Consider the following 13,207-nt stretch of genomic DNA (forward strand, 5'->3'; position numbering starts at 1 on the left):
TAGTATGTCCATATCCCTTCATTGTATAATGAATGTATGCTTCCCGCGGAATGGAATTGGAACCTGAGGGTTCAGTTTGGAGTCGGCTAGGTGTGGGTAATGTAACTTAGTGTTGGACATTATATTACTCAGATGAATGAAAAAAGATACAACGATATGGCGGAATTAAAAAATACAGGCTTCACCGTGTATTAAGTCGATAAAACATAAATTATCCTTCCGATATAGGTATGTAGTTTTGCTTTGGTTATTTTTAATGACATCGGAATGGTGATTATGTCAGAAATATTAACCTTTTTGGATTTTCTTCAAAATTTTGTCGAATTTGATTTGAACGTATATGGCAACATTGGCTACCCTAGTTGTACGAAACGTATCTTGGGGGTTTCCCCGAAATAACAAACACATGCATTAAACGGGGTAAAAGAATTGAGTATTATTGCGCGCGCTATTCACTGGCCTAATTTCTAGAATTATAAAATCATAACCCTCCTTTTGCGTAGTCGGGAATAAAATGGTTGGCGGTTGAAAATTGCAAAAAAAAAGGCTCACGTAAACACTTAAAAGAGACTTACGCACAGTAAACAAAGTATAATATAGTTAGCTGCTCAAATATTACGTAAGGATCTTGCAATTTCAGATAAGAACATAATACGTATATAAAAATAGGTGATATTAAATAAATCTCAGTACGGAATTAATGACATTGTTATTATACCTAGTATTCTAACTCGATAATGCGGTACGAGCTATAATATAATAGACTTTAATATTATTGAAATAAAGGCTGCCCGTGCGCATTGTACACGCTCGTTCGAGGACCTACCGCGAGTACCGCGAACGACCCACGTATTGCCTCCCTATCGCACTTGTAAATTCGTACGAAAGTGTGACAGGGAGGTAGCACGTCGAACGTGGTCCGCGGTAGGCCCTCTGGTAATATCTATCAAAACCGGTTGCATAAATAAACGTATTTATACAATGTAGGGTTCCGTTGTACAAACAGAAAAACACACTTAACTATTAACCATCGATAGACCTAATGTCTTTTCAATAAGGTTTACAAATTCTTAGTTAATTGTGATTTAGTTTTAAAGTTTGTCTTTTAAATAAACATTTATTTCAAACATTAAAAAAAAACATCGAGCGTCCGAGATAGTACGTACGTTTAGAGTCTGTTCGGAAAGAGAAGAGTCGTGGAATGTATTGGGCCCCATACATTCCACGAATCTCCTCTTTCCGCACAGATTCTAGTGTCAAATGTATAAACTCGTACTAAACACTAATCAATATGTAAACAGGCCCTAAGGCAAGTGTACACGCTCGTAAGGGCCTAATCAGATAAAAATAAATTATTGATTATCTCCGAAATTTCGTTTATTAGAATACCGGTGTCTTTGACTTTTTAGAGAAAGTTACTTAATCAAGGTCAGGAATGCTCTCTTGAAAAAAACGCACGATTTTTGACCAACATAATATGACAGTTTAAAACGTTACAATTTTCAAGAGCTCTATACTACGGAACCCCATTTAAAACCAGCGCTCGCCATTCGCAAATGTCTTCGCAAAAATACCGGGAAAATCGGACGCCGGCAAGATATGCTCGGCTGGCCTTCTAGTAACGTGTGGATCCCCAAACAAACATGTCTTGTGGGTGTTTTCCTTTACGAATTGACTTTACTGTGTCTTGGACTATTACTTCGTAATTTTTGTAATTCGTGGCATATGTATAGTAACTGGTAAGTAAATTGTGGTGTTTCTAGAATGATATATAGACCGCGGGCCAGGAGCATATTTCGTCAGTCACGCCTCCCGGCGGATACTTTGTCAGATGATAGTTTAGATGCTGTTTTAAATTAAAAAAAAAAACCGTCAGCCGGTTCTATCGCGGTGGAAAGACCGTCAGCTGTAAAATGAACATGTAAAAAATATGCGCCTTACCACTTTATGTGCGGCAAAGTATGTGTAATGTGTAAATTGCGTAATCCGTTGATGGTGTTTCAGGCGTTACGCCTGTTGAAATGCTACATGCAAAGTTTCATGATTTGTTATTGCTATCATAAAAAGGTATAGCGCTTATTTTTTACACGTTCATGCGACCAACTGATGTTCTTACCACCGCGATATAACCGGCTGACGATTTTTTTTACTAACAATAGCATTTGAACTATCATCTGACAAAGTATCAAACGGGAGGCGATGATAAATTTTTTTGTTTAACGTGATTCGATGGCGCCATTCCTCATCCCACCAACGGAGCGGCAGCTGACGTCCACGAGGGTTCATCATACCTAGCCGTTAACCACTATACGAGTTTTCGGCCGCGAGGCGATCGGTCATGGAAATCTGCTCCTGGCTCGCGGTCTGTTACAATACTTACAAAAGTTAATTCAAATTAAGTTAACTTTTCTGTGTCTTGAACTGATATCAACGGTTATTTTAATTCTTGTTATTCACAACATAATAACATGTTAGTATTTACCTAGTGTTTATATACTTACCTAGTGTGCTTTTGGATTGTGTTGTTTGAAAAATGCTTTGAAAGACATTTTTCTAAGAAGTTCGCAGGAAGTTGTGCCAAATAATCATGTAATTATATGTCAATTAATTAAGTAAAACTCATTCAATTGTATATCTTTACATTTGCATTTAGATTTAAATAAAATTAGGTGTTTCTATATCAATTGGTATGAAATGTTGACGAAACCTATTATCTAAGTTTAATTCATCTTGCCTGTGCTTATTTGCGAGTACGATACAATGAGTTGAATATCATATGAATCCTCAATAAGATAGATAAACCATTTATTCGTTTATCACAACACACACATATAAACAAAAATAATAGAAAAAATAGCAAAACCAAAATAAAATTAAATAAAGAACAAAAAGCATCAATATGTAAAAGGTAATGTGTGCTGTGTGCGTTGCAGCAAAACAAAAGGGTTCTGGCTCAGTAATACGCTCCACTCTTTCGGGTGAAGTACTGATAATTCTGCTAGAACCCAGATCACGAACAGATTATCGATGTAACAAAAAATATAAATATACAAAAATAATTAGTAGTGGTGCGTGTTGGTGTATAGTATTATATCAGATGTGGAGTATGAAACGGCCTACAATAAGATAAAGTGTTTGTACACATACATACTAGATTCCAATAAGAGATTTTAAGAATATTAAATCAGGATGTAGCGACTATTTTACTAATGTAACATACGGTTTTGGAGGGGAAGAGTGAGACATTCAATTCCTTAGAGTTCGTGCGTAGACTGTACAAAATATTAATTTGTTTCATAATATTTCCGTATGAGTGAGGGGCAACGTCGTAGAATGGGAACTTAAAACTATTTTTATCGATGACCTCTTGTTATTTTAATGTGTGGGTGCATTTGTTTATAAGAAGCGGTGTTCAATTTATTAAATATCAACTGGAATTGATAATGATACCACCTAAACACGACTTGCAGATCTTGCTGTGCATCTTTCTTTAAACATCCTCGTGTGGGTGACCTAGCCTACGAAGCAGACGGTCCCGGGTTCTAATCCTGATAAGGGCATTTATTTGTGTATGAGTAAGATGGATCACTTGTACATTTATGTAACCTACTCGATTGAATCTCAGGGAAAAATGTGCATATTATTGATTGGCGGAAATAGATACCTACCTATTGGTTTTCCATGTTGATATTACACAACGTTTATAAGTAGACAGGTAATAAATGGATTTCCCAATAGTATAATATACAATTATATTATAAAAAATAAAATATATAATGTAATTGTCATTCAATAATTAACGCTAATCTAATAGGTAAAATCCTACTCGATTAATTATGTATAATTCTAACTGCTTCGAGCTTCAGCACCTGGGGGCTTAGCCAAGATGTCAATCGTTTGTGTCGTAGCGAACGAAACGGTAATGTCCCTCTTCCATATAAGTGCGACAGAGAGACATTAGCGTTTCGTTCGCTACGGCGCAAACGAGCATCTAGCGCTAGCGATTAACTATGTACAGTCAGCATCAAAAGTAGCGGATCAAACAAGGTTTCAAAAGTATCTACCATTCTGTAACATCGTAACAAAAGCTAATGGTTCTATATGTAGAACAATTTAGTGTGTAAAAGATATACTTTTGAAAGTAAATTTTAGAGAATTATCTTTATTTGGAAAAGTTATCTGGAATATCAGATACTTTTGGCGCGTTGTTTCATCCGCTACTATTGGTGCTGACTGTACATAATTAACTACATAATATTTATATTTTCTCCAGTGATTTAGGGGTAAGGACAGAAATTTAAATGTTTAAATCTTAAATGTTACTAACCATTATAGACCATTGTTGTCTGTTTAAATAAATAAATTGATTGAATTGATTGATTGATAAAGATAAGCTAATTAGATTTAGACCGAGCTAAGATGGCAGCAATTTTGATAACCCAGCCTGTGCAAGTGAGTTAAGTAAACGTCATAATTTCATAGATGTTTGACGTTTAAAATGACACTTACACTGTCTGGGCTGTCAAAATCGCTACCAACTTATCTTGGCCTGACTCTAGTTATCTATTACTTATAAAAAAGTAAAAAGAAATATTTTAAAAAGCCCCCGACACAAAAAAGAAACTCTAAAAACTAAGTTTTTGGAGCTTGGAAAGCGATTGAGGGAGGCAACGGGAGACCCTCGCGCAGGCAGCTTTCTCGCGCAAAGGCTTGCCGTCGCGATACAGCGCGGGAATGCTGCCTGCGTGATGGGCACCCTGCCAAGAGGCCAGGGTCTGTTTTAGGTATCTTTATTTTTTCTAGGTAGGTTTAGTTTTAGTAGTTTTATTTTATAAGTACTTAGTCATAATTTAATTTTATTCAAAATGAATCCTTTTTTCTTCATAAATACATTTTATATTTTAAACCTATTATAATTATTATCGTCACATATATAATGTAAGTTCAAATATTTTTATTTTCCAAGCGTCGTCGCGTCGGGGGACCGCTAACTCGCTAATCGCTACCAGTCAGACATTTCCCTTATATGACACTCGATTTTTTTCAGACTGAAGATGGGACGGCCGTGCACAAAATGTCCGTCGACGACGGTGCAGAGTTGCTGCGGTCTTCGGAACCTGAGAGTAGCCAGCTTAATGATAGGATTTTTCAAAGTGGTACGTATCAAGTAAAATCGATCGGTCTGGCCTAGTGGGTAGTGACCCTGCTTATGAAGCCGATGGTCCCGGGTTCGAATTCTGGTAAGGGCATTTATTTGTGTGATGAACACAGGTTCCTGAGTCATGGGTGTTTTCTATGTATATAAGTATGTATGTATCTATATACGTATTTATATCGTCGCCTAGTACCCATAGTACAAGCTTTGCTTAGTTTGGGGTTTGGTCGATTTGTGGAAGATGGTCCCCAATTATAATTATTTATTTTTATTTAATTTTTATTTTATTTTTAGTAGTTAATTTTAATTTCTGAATCATGCAATTTTTATTTTAAATGATGAATAAAAGACGGAATAATTATTCTAGAAATGGAGTAAATATAATATATATTTTCGTAAAATTTTGTATAACGTGTCTTATTATGGATAAATCAAATTTTCATTCATTATTCGGATTTGTTTTATTGAAAAGTATAAATTATACAACTGTGTTATAGATAAGTACTTAATTGGAAATACTTAGATGGAAAAAATATTAAGAAAGGAATAAATTGTCTCCCGTGGCCGGGTGTACATATTAACTCACGCTAGAACGACCTGGGTCTGGGCGCAGGCAAATAGTCATCCTTTACTGCTCTTCGCATCAGCTGCGAATGCTGAAGGCGCTCGTTCAACTACATAAATCTAGCCTTAGCTATCGAACTTAGTATTATTAAGTACCTGGGCGACCGAGCTTTGCTCGGTTATAACTGTTTATTGTAATATGGTGGTGTATAGGTGATAATCTTAACTAATTTTTTTTACTAAATTAAACTTGTCTAAAACAATAAAAATTAAAAAATTATATATAAACTTGAACATATAAAAAGAAAACAAAAGTTAGTCACCGGGCGAGATTCGAACCCGTAACACTCGTTTAGCAGTCCGCGACTTAACCCGCTGGACAAGACGGACAGTGGCCGGCAACACGAAATTAGCGACCATATTCTGCGTCGAAAGAAAAACGCATGAAAACTCGAAAACACGCGTTTTCCCTAACATAAGACTAATCTAGATAGATTGTATACCCCCAAAAACCCCCATATACCAAATTTCAGCGAAATCGTTAGAGCCGTTTCTGAGATCACAGAAATACTTATATATATATACAAGAATTGCTCGTTTAAAGGTATAAGATAGTATCAATATCGATAGACCAAAGTTAGCTAAAATTAAATACAAATGAAATATAGAAACGGAAGTCTCAACTTACTCCGTTCATCCTAACCCTTTAACTTTTAATACTACGTCGGTGGCAAACAAGCATACGGCCCGCCTGATGGTAAGCAGTGTCCGTAGCCTATATACGTCTGCAAGTCCAGAGGAGTTACATGCGCGTTGCCGACCCTAACCCGACCCCCCCCCCCCCCCCCCCCCCCCCCCCTCGTTGAGCTCTGGCAACCTTACTCACTGACAGGAACACAACACTATGAGTAGGGTCTAGTGTTATTTGGCTGCGATTTTCTGTAAGGTGGAGGTACTTCCCCAGTTGGGCTCTGCTCTAGATCTGGAATGACATCCACTGGCTGTACCACACAAAGCGAGATGACATTCACAATGCCCATACCTCTATAAGTTAAACAAGATTTAACTTTACAAGCTCTAATTCTATGAAGCCATTATATTGGTTAAACAGTGTACTGTTTAGCTGTAGCTTGGCCGTTTCGTTGCTGTAACATTAAACATGCTCGTGGTCAATTTCTGAGACAGCATGGAAACGGCCAAGCTGTACTGTTTGACCAAGATGATGGCTTTATAGATTTAGAGCTGGTAAAATTAGGACTTGAGAGATTAGAGTTAAAGGGTGAGGATGAACGGAGTAAAAGTCTTGGTATTAAGAGATCTGACGACTTTTTAGTGTGAAAACTACAGGCGCATGTTAGTCTTGGCAACACTTTACACGAAATGTTTTTGGTGGAATCAAATTATGTCTTCGGGTCTAGACCTTTACTATGAACTATTTTTTTTCCAGTTGCTGTTCCTCGCAGCGATAGTAGGGTTAATATCAATAATGAGCGGCCACCACACAGGCGGGGCTAACGATGAAGAAATTGCTCAGAAACCCACAGCCCAGCTGATCCTAGCACTACTGATGAGTATAGGATTCCTGTTCCTGTCTGTTGTATTGATCGCTGGATTGTTTAAGGTATGTTTAAGCTTTGAGTGTATCTAAGCTACGTTCTTACTCCAAGTCCTACGGTAAGTATAGGTTATAAACCAGCTGCCCAGCTGGTCCTAGCGCTACTAATGAGTATAGGATCCCTGTTCCTAGCTGTTGTAATTGCTGGACTATTTAAAGGTTCTTACATATAAACCTTGAGCTCGACAAAATTCAATGTTCAAAAAAAAATGTATTCTATAAATATAAGACCAACTGGTAGCCGTCCGGGGCCCAGGTATCGCTGGGAAGATAGTGTGGCGGTGGATCTGCTTCAGCTTCGCGTCAGTAACTTGGAGGAAGTTGCGCAGGATCGGAACAGGTGGCACGCTCTCGTTTCGGAGGCCACGATTCTTTTTGGTTCACTGAGCTAAAAGGTTTGGAGAAACGCACCGAAATGAGACCGGAATGGCGTCACGACATTAAAGTCGGAACATCAAAGCGACGATGACTGTGGCTGGAGAACCAAAGTCTTCGTCGTGCTTTACCACCTCCTGCGGACTCACGATTTGTGTGTGATCAATGCGCGATGTGGGAAGAAATGTCGCCCTGCTATGCAAATTTATAACCATCAACGGTAATGCATGAACATGAACCCCATAAATCCACAAGCGCTGCAAGAAACATCTACAACAGTCAATGTATGAAATTCTTCATGCTGGGAGTCCTTACTTAATACACATTTCCCTACCTACTCATTAACGCACTACGTATTTGTTATAATATTTCCAGAAACGCCGCAACTACGTGATGATCTACTGGGTGGCAAACTGGGTATGGATCGCGCTCACACTGATAGGACTTTTTACTCAATCGCAGGGCGTACTGCAGTGGCTCATGGTCTTCTGCTACACTGGTTAGTATAGCTTTAAATTTAAGGAGAAATAAATAATCTTTAATGGAAATAAACGACTTCTCAAGACAGTTTGAGATGCCGTAGCTCGTAGTACATTTCAAATCAATTTCAATTACCCTCAAGACTTAGAAAACACTCTTGTCGTATAGGAGTTTCAGTTGTGTCTTCCTGAGCAGCCAAATAGCACTATCTAAATGCAAATTCTTAGTTTCTAGATAGATCCAGGGCCAGGTCCAGGTCCAGATCCAGGTCCGGATTCAGGTCCAGGTCCAGGTCCAGATCCAGGTCAAATTGTTAGAACAACTTATACATACTTTCTAATTTAACTTTTATGACATCCGTATGTTTACTGGACTAATTATATTTTCAGTGGCAGACATCTACTTCCAAATCGTGATCCGAAGCCACTACCTGGAGATGACGGGGGCCGTGGCGGCGCCTGCGCACCCACCGCAATATAACGCGCCGGGGATCGCTCGATTTTAGGGTCAAAGACATTTTTGAAAAAGGTTTCTTCTATGGACGATACAATAAAAGTTAACGTCTGTGGTATATATATATCTCCTATTTTTCTCCGTAGTACGAGTATATCAAGTGAGGTGAATTTATGGGCTTAGACATAGAAATGAAAGATGGGTCGATTGTCGCTTTAGACTATGTTTGCGCACACATTCCCAATTTGAGGGCGAATAGTGAATAGCTCAAACCTTAAACGATAATCAAGTATGTTTGTGTGCGATACGGTTTGACATGAAGTCACATTTTGTCTTTAGCGACCCTGTACGCCTGTAGTGTGTATCTGCCAACTCTGTGCGGCCAGAATGTATTTTTTGTAAGGCTTTGAACTTACTATATATGTGAATATTGAGTGTGTATTTTTTTGTAACCATATATTCTCCATATAGTCTCAGTGCTGCTGTGAACAATTCTACTTCATTTAGAAATTGTATGTTTAGTTTAACTTAGCGTACGGTAGAAGTACTAGTGCTCGACGCTGCACTAATCACCGACATGGGCACTTTATTTCATGGAAATATAGGTTAAGGCGCTCTTATAGACAGATTTTAGGTTTTTGAGGGGGTGAAGCAGACGAAGTGGTAAAGCAGGCAGGCGGGCGCCCCGCGCGCCGCGCTCGCAGCAAGCCTACGTCCTTATTCTGACGCCATCCGTATTCTGGTTTGTTAGTTCTGGGATCTTTTCCGGAAATTTATATTGATTATGATTTAAACTTAATGAAATTAAAAATTTGATAATTATATATAATACTAGAGTATACCGCGGCAAATTGAGAACCTAGTAAAATGATACCAAATCGTTTTGTGTCGAAATAATATTACTTACTAATTCAGACAAAAGTTACAACTGTCTGCTTTAAATCATATATAGATACCTATTCAAAACTTAGTTGACCTTACAATGCAATAGAAGTCAATTTCGGGTAAGTAGTGAAAAAAGGAAGAATACTAGCAAAGCTAAGTAATTTGTGGAAGTGAACGTAAAAAGGTAGCATTTTTTTGCTGGTATTGATATAACTGAAAATATAAGCATAAGGTATGCACAAGCATATGTAGCTCCAAAAAGTAGATAACTTATGCTATCTTCTCAAAAAAGAACCATGACTCTAACTGTAACGACTATTTCTATATTATTTTTTGAATTAACGACAATGAAGACGATTATAAATTTTAAATGCAAAAGTCGAGAAAACTGCTATTATTATTTATTATTTAAAGTTTATAATGGCAAAAATGCACTTATACTACTACTACTACTACTTCGAAGTTATATAGTAATGAGTATAATTGACTGACTTTAATTAATGTCTAATAAAGAATCAGTCTGTTGTCTGTCTACTCTGTCTGTAATCAAATATTACAAGTATATTTGACCCACTGAGGTTTCAGATGAAGTTGAAAATCTGCATACATATGTAAGTAGGGCGACAATGAAATATTATGGTACCATCAAGCTGATCTGATGCATGCAGGTGGCCATAGGAACTCTGTGTCAAAATATCGCAACCAAATTGCGTTTGAAGTTGTTAGAATTGTCTCAATGAGTATTATTTTCCTTTGGAAAGAAGTACAGTTAAGACCTGTTCCGTAAAGTTAATTAACATACAAAACTTTCCGATGAACAAAATTATTTTATCGTCAACTGTTATTTATCCCTTCAAGTGGTGGCCCACCACTTACGGGTCGATGCGATAGCCAGAAAGCTGTCGGCCAACAGAGGGTGGTTAGTGAGGTGTTGCCATATTTAGTGGCAAAATTATAGGCTTTGAAGTATATTTACGCTATTCTAGCGCCCAAAAGTAGCTAGCAAGTTAGACAAGGAAAACATACATACACACGCTTGTTAACGCTTGGTTGCTAAGGACCGTTCATTCGGGATCGAACGCCTAGGTCGAGTTCTGTCTTGATTTTTAAAGAGGTTATTTTGTAAATACACGGTACCCTCGAGGAAACGGAAAGATTTTAACAGTATATTCCGGACCGTATTTAGAGGCAAAAATGTCATATAAACTTTTTTAATTCGCCTAGTTTCAGAGTTAATACCAATTTAAAAAAATATTTTTCGTTGTGTTTTAGTGCATAACGCCTTTTTGATGGCTATGTCGCCAGTCGCCACTTTGGGACCTAGTCTAGACTACCTTCTTGACAGATATCAAAGTCACAAGGTACCATTTGAATAGACTAATTTTTACGAAAAAAAATGTACCAATTTATATTAATCCATAAATTTTCCAAGAACATGAACTTAATATGTTTAAAAACATACAAAAAGTAAAAAAAAAAAAAACAATTTTTTTTTGCGGAATTGACTTAAACTTGTACATGTCCCATTAGTAATTACCAAGCTACTACTAGGTATAGGAAAAACAGTTTCATATGCATGGCAGGCATGAGTTTAAATAAAGTTTCTATAAATTGTGATATCGACATATATAATGATAGCATAGCAGTAATAAAAAATAAATTAATTAGACACTTCATGGGTGACAATAATTCTGGCGCAGGACAAGGCTCGGTGCATTATTGAATATGTACATGTACTCACAGGAGTTAACTACTTTTTCTTTTTTTAATTTATTTTTTGTAATAATGAATCATATATATATATATATATATAGATCTGTTCTTATGCTGTAGGAACTTGTATGTGTAAATTAAGATGGGCAAAAACTTTTTATAATTTATTGTATTTCTATAAGTGAGAACCTGTAATTGGCTCTGTAATTCTATTGGAAGTTCTAGATATATATAGCGCTGTTGGTTTTCCATATATGTACTAAAAAAAAAAATGAAATTCTTCTTATGACCTCAGGAATACGTGGTTAAAAAAATTCCGTTTCCTCACGGGCACTTTTTATGACTTAACCTTTGAATTTTAAGCCCTACGTAGAATATTAATTCACAATTATCTCCAATCATAACTTTGTTTTGTGGTGGTAGTCATTTTTAATAAGGAAACTGGAAAACTGTCACTGTTGCTAGGTTTGATTAGTTAGGTGCATGTGGCGAAATGCATAAACATAACAATAATTTAACAACAACAAGGACAACTTCAACAGAAGGACATGATGTCACGATCCTCAGCATTGAGGGACCAAGAAGAAGAAGACAATAATTTAATTGTTCTATTCGAATAGCGTATTTAGTGCTTATTCTAACGATATATGCTTCAATATATACTTTTATACATAGATAAGCTTAAATAGTTGAATTTGTAATATTCTCTAAATCTGCGCTGAACACCCGACGGGGCCCCGCCACGTGACTACTTTTTACGTTTTGGCTTCTGCCACTTGAAGGGATATACTATAGGCCTTGACTAGTGATTCATTTCAAAATAAACTATTTTAATATATACATATTACACATAAGCACCCTAATGCAAAAATGAAGAAAATATATTTTCCGAAACTTTCGATCGATTTTTCCACTTATATTTTGTATTGGCAGGAAAAATAGTAAAAGCATATCACAAAGACATAACAAGGTCCAAGGTTTTAAAGAAGAAGGTAAAATTGGCTGAGACCTGAAATTGACGGCAGAGTGTCATCGAAATTTATACTTGAAAAAAGAAATAAAATGTCACCAGTTTTCATTTCATACAAAACAGAAATAGCATGGTATAAAAGTATTATACCAAACTTTTACAAAGGACTTTATGTTTAACATTATCAAAAATGGAATTTAGTGACATTCTTGAATTTACAGAATAATTAACCAGTGATATAAAAATATTGGTGAGAGGTACAAATATATACGAACTTCCGAACCGAGTACTTGCAAAATTTTGAATGGAATTTGAAGGGTAAATATCACTCCTGCTCACCTTACAAAATAAAATAGTTGATAAATGTTGTAAATAAAGTCTTAAGTGTATACCATATGAAAGTTAATAAACCAGAAATACCAAACAAATTCAACACTTATAACATAAACTATTACAGCCATTTGAGCACTTCCACAAAAACGTGAAATGGTACCTTTCACTAAGCACTATTTAAATCCCAAATATTTAAATCCAGTATATCTCCTGCATCCTGTATGTGTTAAAAATGAAGCTGTTCCAATATAATGACTTATATAAATTAAACAAGCGGATTAATTTTATTTGTTTACGTTTAAAAATAGGTATTCAATTTGATTATTACTGTAATAGCCATTTAAAATATTATTTTACAGTACATATAGTGCTACTTTTCCGCACTAGTGCGTAAATTAGCACATTATGTAACTATGTCGAAAATTTAAAGGGACGTATGTACTGTAAAACGTTGTACGATACATGTGCGAATAGGCAATTCGCAACTCGTGTCGATTTAAAACACTTCCTTCGGTCGTGTTTTAATTTATCGCCACTCGTTTCGAATTTCCTATTTTTCGCACTTGTATCGTAATGTACTATTACCTAAATTGATAATTAAAAGTAGGTACCCCTCACGAAATAAGTACTACTGAATTTTATACTTAGCAGTGTTTTTTAAAAT

General features: G+C 36.3%; 2 protein-coding genes across 2 annotated transcripts in view; both read left to right on the forward strand.

The window, feature by feature from the left end:
• The window catches only part of LOC133525430 (alkaline phosphatase), an 86,936-nt gene that overhangs the window by 24,115 nt on the left and 49,614 nt on the right, over positions 1 to 13,207 (forward strand). The window lies entirely within an intron of this gene.
• Positions 1,605 to 9,076, forward strand: LOC133525441 (uncharacterized). Its single transcript, XM_061861696.1, has 5 exons — positions 1,605 to 1,739; positions 5,048 to 5,156; positions 7,167 to 7,340; positions 8,085 to 8,208; positions 8,579 to 9,076. The coding sequence occupies exons 2-5, from the start codon at positions 5,055 to 5,057 to the stop codon at positions 8,692 to 8,694; spliced, it is 516 nt and encodes a 171-aa protein (XP_061717680.1). The 5' UTR covers positions 1,605 to 1,739; positions 5,048 to 5,054; the 3' UTR covers positions 8,695 to 9,076.

Source organism: Cydia pomonella, chromosome 15, assembly GCF_033807575.1.
Source record: "Cydia pomonella isolate Wapato2018A chromosome 15, ilCydPomo1, whole genome shotgun sequence".
NCBI classification, from domain to species: Eukaryota; Metazoa; Arthropoda; class Insecta; order Lepidoptera; family Tortricidae; genus Cydia; species Cydia pomonella.

Excerpts from the sequence above, each read along its gene's own strand:
- LOC133525441 (XM_061861696.1), top strand. The coding sequence starts at position 5,055 with ATGGGACGGCCGTGCACAAAATGTCCGTCGACGACGGTGCAGAGTTGC. Across the intron at positions 5,157-7,166 it reads TGATAGGATTTTTCAAAGTG|TTGCTGTTCCTCGCAGCGAT; the intron begins GTACGTATCAAG and ends TTTTTTTTCCAG. Across the intron at positions 8,209-8,578 it reads CATGGTCTTCTGCTACACTG|TGGCAGACATCTACTTCCAA; the intron begins GTTAGTATAGCT and ends TTATATTTTCAG.